This window comes from Podarcis raffonei, chromosome 11 (assembly GCF_027172205.1).
Source record: "Podarcis raffonei isolate rPodRaf1 chromosome 11, rPodRaf1.pri, whole genome shotgun sequence".
Taxonomy (NCBI): Eukaryota; Metazoa; Chordata; class Lepidosauria; order Squamata; family Lacertidae; genus Podarcis; species Podarcis raffonei.
In genome coordinates, this window is record NC_070612.1 from 25,993,497 (window position 1) to 26,012,031 (window position 18,535).

The 18,535-nt window shown below is 44.8% G+C and overlaps 1 protein-coding gene across 4 annotated transcripts in view; it reads left to right on the top strand.

Moving 5' to 3' along the window:
* The first annotated feature begins 7,433 nt into the window (after positions 1-7,433).
* The window catches only part of RGS7BP (regulator of G protein signaling 7 binding protein), a 58,336-nt gene continuing 47,234 nt past the window's right edge, over positions 7,434-18,535 (top strand). For 2 of the 4 annotated variants that reach the window (XM_053407880.1, XM_053407878.1), the window contains exons 1-2: positions 7,434-8,445; positions 11,696-11,862. In XM_053407880.1, the coding sequence (XP_053263855.1) occupies positions 8,284-8,445; positions 11,696-11,862 (329 nt within the window). In that variant the 5' untranslated portion in view covers positions 7,434-8,283. Of the gene's footprint in view, positions 8,446-11,695; positions 11,863-13,098; positions 13,159-18,535 lie in introns of those variants that run through there. The other 2 variants (XM_053407877.1, XM_053407879.1) reach the window with 2 other exon arrangements.

An 18,535-nucleotide genomic window follows, 5' to 3' on the forward strand; every position in this document is an offset into this window, starting at 1 on the left:
GCACTCTATAAACACAAAACCATTCAAAAGTTCTAGCTCCATCTTTTGTTGAAGGTACAAACTGTACGTAATAGTTTTCGATATATCTATACAAAGATCACATCCAATACAATATTATTTCTGGCAGCTCATCTGGCAAAACGCCACTTGATACGTTGCCAGAAACTTCTCTTAGAGGCTTTCTGCTGAGTTCATGTTCACAGTCTTGTGGATAACTCTTAAATATCTGTGATGTTTTGGACAACTCCACCTGGACATCTGATCAAATATTGTAGTTTACTCTCAGCAGCTTTCAGGAGTCATTTTATTTTCAGACTGCACCCTTGTTTTATGTCCTGTGGGCTGCTCTTTATTTTATTGACTGTGGGTCTTTCTAGCAAATCTGATGGCAGATATGAATTCATAAATTTCCATAGGGAATTTTATTTTATGCAACTCATTTTAGCTATAAAGATCTGTGTTTTGTAGCACTGCAAAGCTAGGAAGGGCATAGGCATCATCAATGCTATGAAAGCCACTCTGACAGTTTTTCCTTCTATTTGTAAATTAATGCAGCACTCTAAACAACAGCAACATTTTTAAAATGAGAATCACAGAAGTTCAAATTTATTTAGGTGAAACCTAATAGGAACCACCAGTGTCCAATCCTTTACACACCCTTTTACACACTACCGCCACAGAAAGCAGAGCTACAAAAGGAAGCAACAGAGGTGATGGTGAATGCAATGGAGTGTGTAGGCAATAAGAACAGCTGGGGATCACTCACAAGAGTGGCTTCAGAGTCTCTGACACCATACTATCACTTCATGCCCCAAAGCCCCAGGGGTCTTGCAGCACCTGTAGCACAGAAGCAGAGTTGTAATGAGTATTGTGGAGGCTGTCACTGTAATCAGGCTGGTTAGCCATATTTCTAATTGTTATTTTACTTGGAAGCATGTTCCAGTTAATTAAAAAGAACTGAGAAAATTTGCTAAGGAACAGGCTTTATGTTGGCATGGTTAGTATCAGAACTGTCCATACTTGATTCAGCCACTATATAACTTGTTTTTTTTAATAAAGAAAAACCTTGACAGCTTCCATCAACAAATCTTTTCTGCTCTATAATGAATTGCATAACCTAATAAAACAACAAGGTCTTGCAGTATCGCTGGATGAGCATTGCCGAGAAAGACAGCCTAGAAATATTTTAAATGACCATTGGCTATACTGTCTGGGACTGATTGAGTTAAGAGTCCCAATATCTGGAGGGCCAAAGGTTACACGTCTCTAAGTCCTAGAGCAGGGATAGCCAATGTGGTGCCCTAGAAATATTGTTGGGATATAGGTGCTACCATCCCTGACCATTGGCCATGTTGGCTGGGGCTGACGGGAGATAGTCTATCAACTTAGGTGACCTTAAAAAAGCCTTACCCTTCAACCCCAATCATGCAGTTCCCTTGGCATCTCGTTACCATGGCGGTACACAAGCAGCAACCCAGTAATTGTTTCTCAGGCTGAGAAATTGGGACCTGTGGTACCTGCTGCTGACATAACTTTGCTGTTGGCTTGGAAGCCAATGTAACAGCAGCAACTCTAATGGGTAGTAATTAAAGGCTAAGTTCTACACACAGTACTTTCTATCCCTAAAGAAAGTATTTGCATGTTATGTTTTTGGCTTGATAATTTCTCAAGTGTAGGCCTTTGTTCACACTCATTAACAAAGGTCTGATGCAATCACCTCAAGTGGAAAACTAGTACCCTTCCATTCTCCAAAGGTTCTTGAAAAACTTTAGTGGCTTTACATTTAATAACTTCTTCATTTTAGAATTATAGCTTCAGTTTACCCCATTCCAAAATCTCATGGTGCCCTACCTTTTTTTCCTTGTTGAATTACATTACAAAAGAAAAATCGAGGAACCATTGTTCAAAAGAATCTCCTGCAGAAACCAGTGAGGCTCATAAACCTCTGGCTCTCTAAGAGCATCAATCCATATAATATGGAAAGCTCAAGATCTGCTAAAGATTCCAAGGCCAAAATATATGTGGTTTCCAGAGGTTACATGGCCATGTATGAATTGATTATAATAATAACTAGTGAACATGATGACCTGCTTCTGCATTGATACATATCTGTGCTGTTTGAAAGACTGCTGTCCTCGTGTGAATTTTGTTGTTTCTATTGCTAATATTATTATTATAAGGAATACTCATAATACAAAGCAGAATCTTGCAGTTCTGATGTGCTTTCTCTTCAATGTGATATTTCTGAAATTCCAGATGGCTTCATTTTCTCCATCTGTGGGCAGACATTTAGTGGATTTGTTTTGGAAGGAGAACCTCACCATTCCAAGCCGATGTGATCTGGACATTTGTAACAGACTCTAAGTCTATATGAGTAGAACGCCACTGCTGATGTAAATAGACCATGAATGAAATAACAGAGAAAGTCAGCATGGAAATCTTTAAATAAAGAACCACTTAGCTGGAAAGGGCCTCAGAGGTAGTCTAGCCTAACCATCTGATCAATGAAATATCTGCAGCGCAGGATGAAAGTGCAGCTTCTCTGACAGATGGCCATCTAGCTGCTGCTTATACCTCCAGCAAAGGAGAGCCCTGCACCTAAGCAAACTGTTCCACTGTTGAGCAGCTCTTACTACTAGTGAGTTTCTCCCAACGCTGAGTAGAAATTCACTTCCTTGCAATTTCCACCCACTGGTTTTCATGCTGTCCTCTGCAGTAACAGAGAACAAGTCTGTTCCATCTTTGGCATGAAAGCTCTTCAGCAATTTGAAGATTTTGCTTAGCACTTCCTGCAAGGTGGTGGCATGGAGCTCCTGAAGTCATGCAACCAGCATGGTATAGTTAACTACTATATCATGCTGGTTGCATGACTTCAGGAGCTTCAGGAGTCCTGGACTAGGACCTGGGAGGCCAGAGTCACCCACTTTGGATGAAGCCCACCTTGGATCAGTCACTATCTCTCTGCCTGACCTACTTCACAGGGTAGTTGAAGGGGTAAAATGGAGAAGGGAAAAAGTGTGTGTGTCACCTTCAGCTCCTTGGGGGGGGGGAGGTAGGATATGAATGTAATAATGCAGTAAATAAATCTGGCAGCAGCTGCACAATTGCTTTCAGGTACGGGAACAGCAAGAAGGGCAATATATGAAGAGGGTGTATTGGGTGAGGCTAGCACAAGACAGTTCTCAAAAGCTCTACCTGTTGTCATTTATTTGCTGTGTAAATTCTGGGTCTGGGGGGAAATATTATGCTACCCTTAACCGTCTTGCTTCCTTCTCTGCCCACCCACACCCTCAAAAATGAAATTTGACAATGGCTGTCTTGTCTCTTCCTTAATGTTCTCCAGCTCTTTCAATCATTCCTCCTATGACTTTTTCTGGGCCTCTTCCTATCCTTGTCTCCCTGTTCTACAATGTCATTCTTAAAATGTAGTGCCTAGAACGAGACAGAATACTCCAGAATATCACTGTCCTACTTGCTTCTTGCTTCAAGGGTTTTCAAGCGGGCTCCCATGCCTTTAACAGACAGGAAGAAATTCACTAGGTGAAGCTTTCCCCATCACATCACTTCTATGCTGGCAACAAAAGTTTAACTGCTCAGCTTATGCATCCTATGAAACTGTTAAGGGGTAAGAAATCAAGTAAGGGGAGAAAACGGACAACTTTACTTCTGGGATTTTCAAAATGCTAGCCTGGGTGGTTCTATATACTTTTAAATGTTTGGCATCTTGATTGCCATTTAGGATCGTCTGCAGTGCAAAAACAAGTGTACCCTTCAAGTGCTGGTAGCAGAATGTTCTCTGTGCACAGCATTTGATTCTAGAAATTGTTTTCTATGAGTCCAAGCCAGTCAAAGCAGCTTCCCTCAGTGAACTGGCCAAGGATCATGTTTTTCTCCATCTGTGTAACCACATAACACAAGTATACTTGAACACCATTAGTGTTATTTATTCCAATGAACACAATGATTGCTGTTATTGCTGTAACCCGTAGTACGCATGACAACAAGGCAGCACTGCAAGAATACAGGAAGCTCCCTTGTACAGTGTTAGACCAATGGCCCATCTGGCTCAGCAACTACTTATACTGACTGGCAGTGGCTTCCCAGGGGTCTTTCCCAGCCCTACCTCAACCTAGATTGAACTTGGAAACTTATGCATGCAAAACATCTCCTCTAACACTAACTTGCAGCCTTTCTGCCAAGGAATCATAAGCTATAGCACTGGCAAAGTTAAATCCTTATCATCAATCAGCTCACCTTTCTGCATTAATTACAGCTCCTTTTCCTTCCAAAATATGGTCCCTTCTATGCTGTGGTTGGCACAGCATGCCAATTTGGTTTCATTGCTTCATTTTGAGTGGTGTGAAAGGATTCTGCCATATAGATCAGAACACCATCTTCATTCATTCATAGTAGAGATGAAGGATTAAGGTATGCTACCGTGTATATCAGAGCCTATTCTGCCCAACAGCTATGCATTGGGCAGAGCCATAGCTATGCAGGGGGGGGGGGAGCTGGGGTTTTTTAGCCCACGTAGGGCCTCCAGAAGGGTGCCAGCCTATGTGTGTGTGTTGGGGTTGCCAAGCTGCATCTTTGATCCGGCCAATAGGGCTGGCTTGGGGGCGGGGTTTAGCCGCATTTAAGCGGCTGCGGCAGTGCCCCACGCCCCCCCCCTTGACATCAGGGGAAGCTTCCAGTTGTATTTGCATCAGCAAGCTCCACCCACTGGTTGTTAACCCTCGAATGACTCCCCGCTGAGAAGGGTGGAATCATGTATAGATTGTTTGATCCAATGCTTAAGCCAATACCACTCACATGCTGTAACCAATAAAGTTGTGGCCTTCTTTAGCCCATTAACCTAAAATACATGTGTTCTTATTTATCTCTAAGCGGGTGGCGGGTCCTCGACTCACAACCAATCAATGCAATACATGTAGATGCCTTTCTTACAAAACCTTTTCAATTTAGAAAAGGCGGCAATTCAGATGCGCTACACATTAACACATTTCAGACATGAGGTTCAGTTGCAATTTCCTTATGGGTGAGAGCATCTCTGTTCTGCTGCCGGCCGGCCCTAAAGAACTGACAGCTCCCCATGTCATGCTTCAAGGAAAGTATGTGGGACTGCCTCTGAAGGTAGTTTCGAAAATGCAGCTACTGCAAAATGCAGCTGCCAGAGTTTTGATGGGCCTAATGGTACAAAACCTTATGATACCAATGCTTAAACAGACACCACTGGCTGCTTATTTGCTACTAAGACCAATTCAACTTGGCTGTGAGTTCTGGAAGACCTGCAACCTGTTCTCTGCTTTGAGGACCTTTACCCACCTGGCCGGGGAGGCTGCAGCCCTGATTGGCTGTCTCTTAGTGTAGACCCAGGACACTGAGTCTGAGCTTCTGTAGCTGCTGCCTGCCATGAAATACCACTGGCAGGATTGGCAGCAACAACAGCAGATATTTTAATACATTGTAACCTGCTTTGAGATGTCTTCTTAAAAATATAAAGCAGTATAGAAATGAAATTAATAAAAATACACAGTTTAAGGCCTAATTACATGAAGGAACACCTCTTCCTATGATCTGAGATCTGAGATCTGTTAGGGAGGCCCTTCTGCCAGTTCCAACGCTTAGTGACTCATCAGAAAGCCTTCTCAACAATAGCACCGGGTTATGGAGTACACTTCCCCCAAAGAATCAGCTGTTGCCGATTTTTCAGTGCCAGCTAAAGACTAGCAGTTTTCCTCAGGCCTTTCAAACACTAAGGAACTGGCCTGCAAAGTGATATACTGACAGATGGTTGAAGTTTTATTTAACTATACTGAATGGTTTATTTTGTTTTAATGTTTAACTGTTTTATGTTTTATAGCTGTTATATCCTGCCCATCTTCAAAAGTACCCAGGTTGGATAAGTCTCAAACACAAATTGATTAAAATAACAACCATAGTCCATGTTGTATGAATATTAGTCAAAGAAACCTAAGTACCGACTTTCTGGATCAAACCAGGTCCACCATTTTCATTCTAGCAATAGCTAGCCAGATGCAAGGAGGTGATCACAAGTGGTGTATGACAGCAAAACACTTCATTTGTTGGCTGTACCTTCCTGTGTTCATGGAAGCTGGGATAGCTCATTGTTCTAATTATTCCCCATGAATTTCTCTACTTTTTTAAAAAAAGATCATCTAGTGATAGTGAAACCAAATTTGTGGTTGTGAATTCAGTACGTTGGATTAAGTGTTGAACACAACAACCTTCCTGAACCTGCAGCCGGCCAGTTTCATTGGGTGACTCTGAATTCCAGTGTCATGTTTTTTATGCATGTTAGGCAGATGTGTCACAGGTGGCCTTTAAGGGCCATTTTTCAAAAGATTTTTGAAAACATTTTTTAAAACTCAGCATTTCCCAGGTGATAACTGGTGCATTACAGAACAAAAATTCTATTGTATTTGCAAGGGGCTACAGAGAAGGTGGACGCGGGTGGTGCTGTGGGTTAAAGCCTCAGCGCCTAGGACTTGCCGATCGAAAGGTCGGTGGTTCGAATCCCCGCAGCGGAGTGCGCTCCCGTTGCTCGGTCCCAGCGCCTGCCAACCTAGCAGTTCGAAAGCACCCCCGGGTGCAAGTAGATAAATAGGGACCGCTTACTAGCGGGAAGGTAAACGGCGTTCCGTGTGCTGCGCTGGCTCGCCAGATGCAGCTTGTCACGCTGGCCACGTGACCCGGAAGTGTCTGCGGACAGCGCTGGCCCCCAGCCTATAGAGTGAGATGGGCGCACAACCCTAGAGTCTGTCAAGACTGGCCCGTATGGGCAGGGGTACCTTTACCTTTTTACAGAGAAGGTATGTGTATGCAGCGAAACGAAAAGGGGTATAATTTAAAATTTTCACCTGCTGCAACACCCACGTGTGTAAGGCTACCCCAACCAGTAACTCGCCCTGCCCAAAAGTGCTATCCATACTTTGTATTATGGCTGGTTTCAGATGCCAGCATGAGTGGGTCAGGTTCCTGCATGCATTCCTTGGAGTGAGTGGGGCCGACTCCTTTGCATAAGTAATCTTGACCAATCAATCTGTGGTCAACACGTCTTTCTGCAAAGCACCTGTCCTTTTGCCCGAGGCACCCCATGATCCAGATGGCACACAAGTTGACCTAAATCTACATCTTTGCGATAGAAGGCAGAATGGAGGAGCGGAGGGGGAGGGGGAGAGAGAGAATGTGAATAATGGGTCACAGCGCCTTGCATACTGCCAGAAGTGGCTTGTTGTGATGTCCTGTCATGCAGCGCGGTCCCAAAACTGATCCCAAATTTGCAAGGGCCCATTTTCAAACCTTTTCCTGTTTTGATTCCCAGGGTTACGAAGGACCGTTGGGGGATGGCGCTGGGGTCGGGAGGGGGGTAAATTCCGCCTGCATCTGAGTAGCGCCAAATCAGGCACAAAATAATCTGGAGAGCCAGCCCAATCCCCTCTCTCTGCAAACCCTCCCGCAGGGTTTCGCCCTGGGGATCGTTGGCCAAGGGAGCCTTCTTCCGGAGACGGGCTTAAGGCGAACGATTAGAGCCGAGCAATTTGAGCCAAGGGAAAACGAAGCGGCCCACCTCTCGGCGTGCGCCTGCGCGCGCCCAACTCCGGCTCCTATACACACGCACACATGCACCCGCTCCGTCTCTGCTCTGGCGCGGCTGTTGCGGCGTGGAGGGAGGGAGTCGGCGAGCCAGAAGCTGGGCGCGGAGGACACAAAGAAGCGGCTCGCGGGCAGCGGCGCAGGGCTTAGGGACGAGACGGGAGAGAGGCTGCTGCGCTACTGAATGGAAGCGCCGCTTGCGCAAAGAAGCGCCCTCGGATTTCTTACTCTGCCTGGAAATCGCGGCGGGGAAGAGGAGGAGGCGGCGGCGGCGCAGGAGACCAGGAAGGAGGCAAGCAGGCTCCGCGATTGCTCCAGGGATTGAAATGCTGCTGCCGAAGGGAAGAAGTTGCTTAGCATCCCCCGCGCTGACCTCGCTGCTGTAGCCGGAGGAGAGCGATGCTGCAACGAGGCGCGGCGACCGCGTACCCGGCTGCTCCCCTGCAAGCGGAAGGCGCCCAGGACCCGCAGCAGCCCTCGCGCCTGTGAAGCGGCAGCCGAGGGCGAACCAGAAGAGCCCCAGCGGTTCTGGGTCCCTCGTCGGGCTCATCGTCGACGACGCGCCGCCGCCGCCGCCAGCGGCGCTTGGGGGCCGGCGTGCTGGAAAGCCTGTGCCCGCCCCGGCTGGGATCCGCGTAGCAGCAGCAGCTTAGTGGATGTGTATGAATGAGTTCTGCACCGAATGGGCGCAAAAAGCGCCCCAGGTCCGCGGGCTCGATCTTCCAGATCAGCAAAACGCCGCTGCACAGCAGGGACGGTGAGCGAAGAGGCAGCGCCTCGGAGGGCGCCCCCAAGACCCAGAGACTAGCCCTGGATGACTGCAAGATGGTGGGTAAAACGCAACGGCTCCCCCCCCCCGTTTCTTTTTGAATGCATTTGGCTTGTTCGTGGTAGGGACCACTCCTCTCCCCCCCCCTTTTTCCCCCCTTTTTCGCCTTGTCTATTCTGATCACGTGCAGTTGCACTATTTGTAAAAACTGCAGTACGTATTGGAGTTGACACCCTTTTCTCTCTCCCCCCCCCCCCGTGAAGTCGTCGCGGCTTAAAAGACAGGCGACGTACAGACGACATGGAGAAAGAGGGGAGGCGTACTGGGATCTTGCTGGCGCTCGGGCAAACGTTTCTGTTGATGTCCGGCGGGAAGAGAAGGAGGAGGGAGAATGGGGTTAGGAGCCAGGGTTGGATCGTCGAAGAAACAATCTCCTGTGATGTGGAGGGAATACTGTGGACTCCGTGCATTCAGTGCACCCGAGGCTGCAAAAAACCGGACTAGGCACCTGTAACTCAAGCGCAGGCAAAATCCCAGCCCAGGAGCTAGCTGCGTGTTGTAGGAACTACACAGGAAGCGTGTATTGGTGTGTGCAGCGGGGGGAAGAATATGCTTCCTTGTATCCCGCGCAACTGTGCTAACTGATCTGACACAAATATCTCCTGAATTCTGTTTGCAAGCCTCCCAAGACCAGCCCGAAGTGAATCTGGCCAAATCTCAGTGTTAATGAACTGCTCTGAAAACTCCCCGCAACTGGATAAACAGCTGCTGACTACTGCAATCTCATAAACTAGTTTCCTTTTGAGCAGATCAGAATTGCCCCCCTCGACTGGGTATGGCAAAGCTGCTGCTGCTATTTTTAAAGGAAAGTGTTTTGTGTACGCACAGCCTAAACCTCAGTGCTAGGCTGTTCTAGACCTTATGTTACTGGTGAGGGGGAATGCCCTAGGTTTTTAACTGCCCCCTTTTATATAGCTGTCTTATACTATGCCATTTTGGGTGGGTCTTCTTTTTTCCCTGTTTTACTGAATGTAAGGAGAATAATTTTCAACAAAGTGTGTCAAAGCAGACACTGACATCAACTAGAAATGAAGCCTTTCATAAGTGGTTGTAAGGCTGTAATCCTGTATACACGTTACCTGGCAATAAGTTCTGTTGAAAACAGCAGGACTTACTTTTGAGTAAATGTGTAGGGTTGCACTGTAAGCCTTTAGTTTCTCTTAAACCTTGAACTTGTAACAAGTCATGGAAGTTGAAATAGAGCTAGAGAAGGCTTGCTTTTTCGCAGATGAGCAAGGGGAATTTGGGAGCTCTTACCTTGACAGGTGGCCCAAATAGCCTGGACCCATTAGTAGACCTCTTTTGTGTCGGATGTGGACTGTGTTGGTACCAGATACGTTATGTAGCCAAGTAGGAAGCACATCTGTCTTCTGTTTAGAGTACTTAATGCAAATTCCTGGCAGCTCTGTTGAAAGTGTCCAATTCAGATATTTATTGGGCCTGTAGTTGTTATTATGAGCACCTCTGTTCAGCACAAAGGTCTAAGAGGCCTAATTTAAGCTAATGTAGATGCATGAGATACATGTAATTAGTACAATTTGCATACACTTTTCAAGATCTATCCTAGTGTCAGTTGGTGGGACAGTTGAATTTACATTGAAACATTCTTACTCCAATCCTTTGCATGTTTACTAAGAGTAAGTGCCATTAAATTCAGTAGGGCTTACTCCCAGATTGTTTCGCGATCATATTCTTAATTTTTTTTATATACTCCATCGTGAAAAACTTGAATTGATCATTGACTTTTCAGTTTATGGATTGAGCTCTGAAAAGAAATTAATTTGAACCTACTTTTAGCAGCATCCTTGTTTCAGTCTAGCAGATTTCTTCTTAATCCTTGCACTTTGCAAACTTATTTATGCAACGATGAGGGCTGGTAACTTAAACTTTATTAAAAATAAAAGCTGGAATTCACAGGACTTTACCAAGGCCCTGGAAGCTTCACAGAACAGCTTTAGGGGATAGCATTGCCGAATCCTAGCTTGGGCGATCTGTCAAATACATATTTTTGACAGTCCAGTGGATTTTTAGGCTGGAAAGAAAAGACATGGAAGATTAATTTTCACTCCACAACGCTTCTGCGCAATAATACCTTGGAGCCTGAACATACTGGGTGGATTATCCTTCTTTATAGTAATTCCTTGTAAAAAAAAAAGTAAAAAGCCAAAATTACTACTAGATAATATGAGCTGTCTTTTAGTTATGTGCTAATAGCAGCAATGTTTTGTGCAGTAGGAGCAAAACTGTTTTGATAATGCAATTTGAGATTATGGCCCAACATTTGGCTTTGAGATCTAGGTTTTTGATGAAATTAGGATCCATGTTACCATCATGCATTTGGTAGGGGTGCAGTTTCCCCCTGTTTTATGGTAAGTTTGAGAATTAAGGTTAAAAGCTGGGCAAACCTGGGAGGATCAATATTGTTATTTCTCTCGCAAGGAGACATTTTGGAAAAATCTGTTCATGCTTTCCCTTGTTTCACATCATAAACAAATGCATTTTATGACCACAAAATAAAATGAAGGTTAATCAAAAGTAAATTAGCACTTGAACAAAATAATAGTCTTGATAGTGCTCAGCTTGTAATGATTTTCCAGAAGCGTAAAGATGAATTTGCTAGTTGAATGCTGGTTTGAAGTATTTCAGGTGGGGGAGGGATCTGTTTTTCCATCTTGTTTGTTTTGCACAGTCCAAAGAGCTTGCAGGAATACTAAACGGTGAGGGCCTTTTCTAATAGCTCTTATTAGTCAGCAAGTTCAGATTCTTGAGTCTAGTGAAAACTGCGTTGGAGCCAGAAGGAAAATAATTTAACAATAAGTTAGCAATCTCCAGTACAGAAATGAATGGCACATTCCACTCCCTAGATGGGCAGTAAATTGCAAATCAGTGGGGGGAAAGGAGGCAACTATTTCTGGCAACATTATCTTCTTTCGTGATAAAATAATCCCTCGGTTCTGAGAGAAGAGAAGCTGTTATTCATGCTTGCTACAAGATTTAAAAAACACTTTCAAATATTTAGAGCTTGCAGGATATTTTTTTCCTACTGAAAATGTATACTCTTGAGTGTACAGAGGGCAGATCCCACAATATCCTTAGCTGTTTATGACATCATTGAGGCTGAGCCTGGTCCTGTTTAGTATCCAAGAGTGCAGGCTCCTACTGGGGAAGCCCCCCCCCCCACACAAGTCCTTATCTCTGAAGCACCTTGCATTAGTAAATAGGCATATAATTTATATTCTTATTTTTCAGCTTGTCCAGGATTTCAACACCCAGGTGGCTCTGTACCGCGAACTGGTCATTTCCATTGGGGACGTCTCGGTCAGTTGTCCATCTCTGCGTGCCGAAATGCAAAAAAACCGAACCAAAGGATGTGAGATCGCCTATCAGGCCCACCAAAAGCTATCAGCAATTTCTGGGTAGGAGGCTTCTTCCATTTCTTCCCGTTCTATACATGTAGAAGCTTCTTGGTGGCTGATAATCCTGTGCAAGTTTCAGCAGAGATGATTGAGGGCTGTGGTGCATTTAGGTGGCACAGAATACTTCTGAATTCCTCTTTTGACTCACTGCACACACTCAGCTTACCTACTGCTTGGCCTTAGTTTCCCCTTGGGACCAGATGAATGTGTAGTCTCTACAGTGGTAAAGGACTACAGCAGTGTTTAAGAGTGTTACAGTGATTTTTTATGCCTTGATTATGACTGGTCTCCTCATACGTCCAAAACGGCTCCAAACAAGAGGGTGGCAAAGAATGTAGCCAGGGTTTAACCTACTTTTAACATACTCCTTCTCCCGTAGAAACTCTAGATGTTGTGTTTTTTGAGGAGATACTGAAAAATCTGTAACAGAATTCTAAGTAGTTCAACAAAGTGTGGTTCCCAGGACTGAGTGGGGGATAGCCTGGTGTGGGACTATCCTGGTTTAAAATGCATGTCTGTCTGTCTATCTATATCATCTATCTATCTATAATCTATCTATCTATCTATCTATCTATCTATCTATCATCTATCTATCTATCTATCATCTATCTATCTATCTATCATCTATCTATATCTATCATCTCTATCATGTAACTAGTAGGTGGAAATGCTAATTCACTGAGACTGTTAAACTTGATGAATTGATGAATGCAAAGAAACATGCTACAAAGAGTGGTGCTAGATAAGTGGTAGCTAACTTGTAGGAAGAATCTGCAACTCCCTTCACTCCTGACCATTGGCCCTGCTGATTGAGGCTGATGCAGGTTGGGAGTCCAGCAACAGCTGGGTGGCCACATTTTAGCCATTCCAGATCAGATTTTGTAAATATGAAGCCACAGAAGAAAGTTACTAGACCACAGCTATGCATGTCTCATAAGCCTTTGCTAACCAGACAATGGCATCTCAGCTAATGTAATTTGCTGGACTTTTGTGTGTCTTTACAAAGAACAAAAGAAAGAAAGAAAGGTAATTGCAGCTGAGACAGCAACTTATACCAAAGAAATTCAATAAGCAATACCCTGTTGAAAACGCCATTTCCCTCTTGCAGGTACAGTTTGCATCTGTAAAATCTTCGCTTTTGTTTACATGCCCACCTTTTATATCTGAGGTGCAAGCAGAATTTGGAACACATTTCATTTACCTTGCCTGTTCGTTTTTATGTATCAAAACATACAGGTACTAATTGCACCTGCAAAAAGGAGGCTAAAAATCTATCCTTTTGAAAGCTTATGCCAGGTAAGTAGTGAATACTCAGTTTGTACACTAGATACATAGAGTTTGATGCCCGTTAGGGTCTTTCCGATAAACATTTTGAAATGCGCTCCCAATTTGCACCGGTACTAATAACTAAATTGTTCTACAAGCCTTAGCTTGGCATGAAGGAGGCTGAACATACCCCATCTTGTCACATTCCAGAAGTAAAGAGGAATCAGTGCAACTGCTGTGATATATTTTGGAATGAGGGCAAAATGTTTCTAATTTGCAGCGCCAAATACCCACAAAATGGCTAGAAGCAAAATATTTGCAGGTCCCATTATTCCACTGTTTTATTATTGTGACAGTTACAGGAAATGCATGGTAGTTGCCATTCAGATATCATGTACACTAGTTCTTAACATCAACTATGACTGGGGAAAGAAGATTAGGTGAAAAGCAAACCACTGTGAACTAAATTGAAAGATCTACCACAACCATTCGGAGAAGCATGATTTGTATTAATTTTATTGTGCTTGTATATTTTCTCAAATCAGACCATGGGCAAATGTCTTTCCTCTTCTGCACTAATTTGGTGTTTGGATTAGCTCTTTAATGTATCAGGGACCATTGGATAGATGAGGGGAAGAACCCCCTTTAGAACTGTTAGCCACACTGGTTAACATTACTGTAGCAACTGCAAATTAGACTTTAAGAAGAATCTGGAGCTAATTAGGCATAAGCAATGGGCAATTGCAGTAGTTTATATAATAACTCATATAGGAAGATAGCTTCCAGGTGTCTTTAATAGAGACTTGGCCAACCTGGCGCCCTCCAGACTGCAACTCCCATCATCACTGGCCGTTGGCCAGGCTGACTGAGATTGGTAGGAGTTGCCGTCAAAAACATATGGAAGGTACCAGGTTGAGGAAGCCTGATTTAATATCTAGATATATTAGCTGTTTGGAAAATTAATTGCAGTTTTTCTCTTCTTGAATTAATCTCTTCATGTCTCTGCTGTTTCTCTCAACTATAAAAATAAATTCAGAAAATGCTATTCAGAAAACCAGTATTTTCCTAGACTGTGGGAACATTCAGAAAAAGGAATGAATTTGTAATGTGGGAAGTGTCAGAACTTGCAACCGTCTACAAAACATGTTATCTGTCTAGAAGCCTTGCCCTGCAATCTCAGGTGCCTGGGAGCAGGCACTCTGAATATACTCAGAAGCACTCTTTCCCATTATTACCTTGCATACTCATTAGCTGCATTCATGCTCTCATTACAGACACATGCCCTGAAGGAGTGACCCAAAGCAAACTGACCAGCCTGTCCAATGTAGTTGCATTGTGCAGTACTCTGGATAGTGCTACAAATGGACCAACCATGGCAGCTTTAGCTCCTGGTCAGTTCTTGCCATGCCCCCCCCCCCATCTCCCGATTCTCAAAGTTTCTTGTATTACTTTGCGGGTAGAACAAAGCAAATTTTGGAACCTCTGCCTGTCGCTAGGTTGCCTGAGTAATTTTGAGCACCCCTGTCATGCTATGTTTCTTCATAGCCATAATGTTTGGGTGAAGTTTTCATAGTTTTAGCACCAAGGAGGCAGAAGCATACACTGTTATCATCAAACAGACATTATTATCATCACACACAGGCAACAATTCCATTTGCTTCAGTGAGCATTCACTGGAGGCATTTGCAGTCAATTCAGTAAGCAGCAATAAAAAGATGCAAAAAAACAACAACCACCCTTCCTTCAAAAACATAGATTTAAAAAAAAATAGGCCAGGTATTTTGTGGCAAAGGAAAAGCAAAGCCACAGAAATCATGAGTAAACACTGACAATAGCCCATTATACGTATAATATAGGAACATCGGAAACTGCCTTATACTGCCTTCAGACTATTTATCCATCTAGATTGGTGTTATCTACTCTGCCAGTGGCCCTCTAGGAGCTCCAGCAGAGCTCTTTTCCAGAAAGAAATCTTAACTGGAGACACCAGGGATAGAATTTATGACCTTCTGCAAGTGGAGTGTCCTTTGCCGCTTTGCTTGGGTTCCTTTCATATATGTGTGCTTAAGCTCCTTTGGTTTTAACAGAACAGTTCCAGTCCTAAGCATGTTTACTCAGAAGGAAGTGAGTTCACTAGGATGTAAAGGTAAAGGGACCCCTGACTGTTAGGTCCAGTCGCAGACGACTCTGGGGTTGCGGCGCTCATCTCACTTTACAGGCCGAGGGAGCCGGTATTTGTCCGCAGACAGCTTCCGGGTCATGTGGCCAGCATAGAATCATAGAGTTGGAAGAGACCACAAGGGTAATCGAGTCCAACCCCCTGCCAAACAGGAAACACCATCAGAGCACTCCTGACATACGGTTGTCAAGCCTCTGCTTAAAGACCTCCAAAGAAGGAGACTCCACCACACTCCCCGGCAACAAATTCCACTGTCGAACAGCTCTTACTGTCAGGAAGTTCTTCCTAATGTTTAGGTGGAATCTTCTTTCTTGTAGTTTGGAACCATTGCTCCGTGTCTGCTTCTCTGGAGCAGCAGAAAACAACCTTTCTCCCTCCTTTATGTGACATCCTTTTATATATTTGAACATGGCTATCATATCACCCCTTAACCTCCTCTTCTCCAGGCTAAACATGCCCAGCTCCCTTAGCCGTTCCTCATAAGGCATCGTTTCCAGGCCTTTGACCATTTTGGTTGCCCTCCTATGGACACGTTCCAGTTTGTCAGTGTCCTCCTTGAACTGTGGTGCCCAGAACTGGACACAGTACTCCAGGTGAGGTCTGACCAGAGCAGAATACAGTGGTACTATTACTTCCCTTGATCTAGATGCTATACTCCTATTGATGCAGCCCAGAATTGCATTGGCTTTTTTAGCTGCCACATCACACTGTTGGCTCATGTCAAGTTTGTGATCAACCAAGACTCCTAGATCCTTTTCACATGTACTGCTCTCAAGCCAGGTGTCACCCATCTTGTATTTGTGCCTCTCATTTTTTTTTGCCCAAGTGCAATACTTTACATTTCTCCCTGTTAAAATTCTTCTTGTTTGTTTTGGCCCAGTTCTCTAATCTGTCAAGGTCGTTTTGAAGTGTGATCCTGTCCTCTGGGGTGTTAGCCACCCCTCCCAGTTTGGTGTCATCTGCAAATTTGATCAGGATGCCCTTGAGTCCATCATCCAAGTCGTTGATAAAGATGTTGAATAAGACCGGGCCCAAGACAGAACCCTGTGGCACCCCACTAGTCACTCTTTTCCAGGATGAAGAGGAACCATTGATGAGCACCCTTTGGGTTCGGTCAGTCAGCCAGTTACAAATCCACTGAGTGGTAGCATAGTCAAGACCGCATTTTACCATGAGAAGCGGCATGACTAAGCCGCTTCTGGCAAACCAGAGCAGCACACAGAAACGCCGTTTACCTTCCCGCCAGAGCGGTTCCTATTCATCTACTTGCACTTTGACGTGCTTTTGAACTGCTAGGTGTAGTAATTAGATTTAGGGTTGCAACCTTACACCCCATGCAGTTAAGTCTCATAATGTCCATAACTTGTTTCAGGCAAGAAAATGTCTTTTTGAGTCATCACTCAAACGTTTAAGAGCTGCATGGGTACTCGTGATTGTGCTCAGAACTTTGACAAGGCATTTTTGAATGTTCTAATTTATGGATAAATTATAAAGTGTGCCGCATTGGCCAGGCTCCACACTGTGACCAAAAGGAGAACACTTCCGCTTGCACACAGTGGGTCTGGGATGTGTGTTTTGGCAGCTCAACTGAGTGCATCCCATTGCATCACATGAGCATCATGCTCCTGGTAGTGAGGGGCTTGAAACTACCTAATCCATGACTGATGATCCACACATTGCACTTTGGATTAACACCGGTGTATTGTTACATGCCACACCAATGTCTGAGCAGTGTGAGATTCCAGGTGCGCTTTACCAGGGTCCGTGTTTCCTTTTGGAAAATGAGGCACAGCAGAGACTGTGGTTTCTTTATGATATATGGTTTATATTCACATACAGTGGTACCTCGGGTTAAGAACTTCGTTCTGGAGGTCCGTTCTTAACCTGAAACTGGTCTTAAGCTGAAGTACCACTTTAGCTAATGAGCTTCCCACTGCTGCTGCGCTGCCACAGCACAATTTCTGTTCTCATCCTGAAGCAAAGTTCTTAACCCAAGGTACTATTTCTGGGTTAGCGGAGTCTGTAACCTGAAGCGTCTGTAACCTGAGGTGTCTGTAACTCGAGGTACCACTGTATATACAGTCTGAGCCTGTGGTGGAGGAGTTCACAGCATTGACACTCCAAGTGGTTCTGGCTTCTCCCATAGACATAGCAGCCATGGACTTAAGCAGACCCCAACCATCACTCTTAAACGTTGCTCTCTAACTCTCTCTAGCCCTCTTTCTATCTCTGTTGCATTGCTCTTAACACCCTACTCTAAGCTTCTGGGTTTTATCTGTTGAGAGAGGGAGGGCCCATTCATTTGCATCTCACACCTAGTCCTTTGACCCTGTGTACTCTTATAATAATAATAATAAATTTTATTTATATCCCGCCCTCCCCAGCCGAAGCCGGGCTCAGGGCGGCTAACAACAATCAAATAATCAAACAATCAAATAAACCAACATTCTAAAAATATTTCATTATAAAAATTAATTAAAATCAAGTTAATGGCAACCATTAAGCAAAACTCTGTGCAGGTTGCCAGAGGAGGGAGTCAGGCTGCGCCCTGACCAAAGGCCTGGTGGAACAACTCTGTCTTGCAGGCCCTGCGGAAAGATGTCAAGTCCCGCAGGGCCCTAGTCTCTTCTGACAGAGCGTTCCACCAGATTGGAGCCGCAGCCGAGAAGGCCCTGGCTCTAGTTGAGGCCAGCCTAACCTCTCTGAGGCCTGGGACCTTCAGGATGTTTTTATTTGCAGACCGTAGGTTTCTTTGTGGGGCATACCAGGAGAGGCGGTCCCGTAGGTACGAGGGTCCTAGGCCGTATAGGGCTTTAAAGGTTAAAACCAGCACCTTAAACCTGATCCTGTACTCCACCGGGAGCCAGTGCAGCTGATATAGCACCGGATGAATGTGGTCTCGCAGCGAAGACCCCATAAGGAGTCTCGCCGCGGCATTCTGCACCCGCTGGAGTTTCTGGGTCAGTCTCAAGGGCAGCCCCACGTAGAGCGAGTTACAATAATCCAGTCTGGAGGTGACCGTCGCGTGGATCACAGTGGCTAGGTCAGGGCGAGAGAGATAAGGGGCCAACTGCTTAGCTTGGCGGAGATGAAAAAATGCCGCCTTTGTTATAGCTGTAATCTGCGCCTCCATAGAGAGGGAGGTATCGAAGATTACACCCAAACTCTTAACGGACGGTGCTGGCACTAACTGCACCCCCGCAAGAGATGGGAGTTGCCCCCTCAATC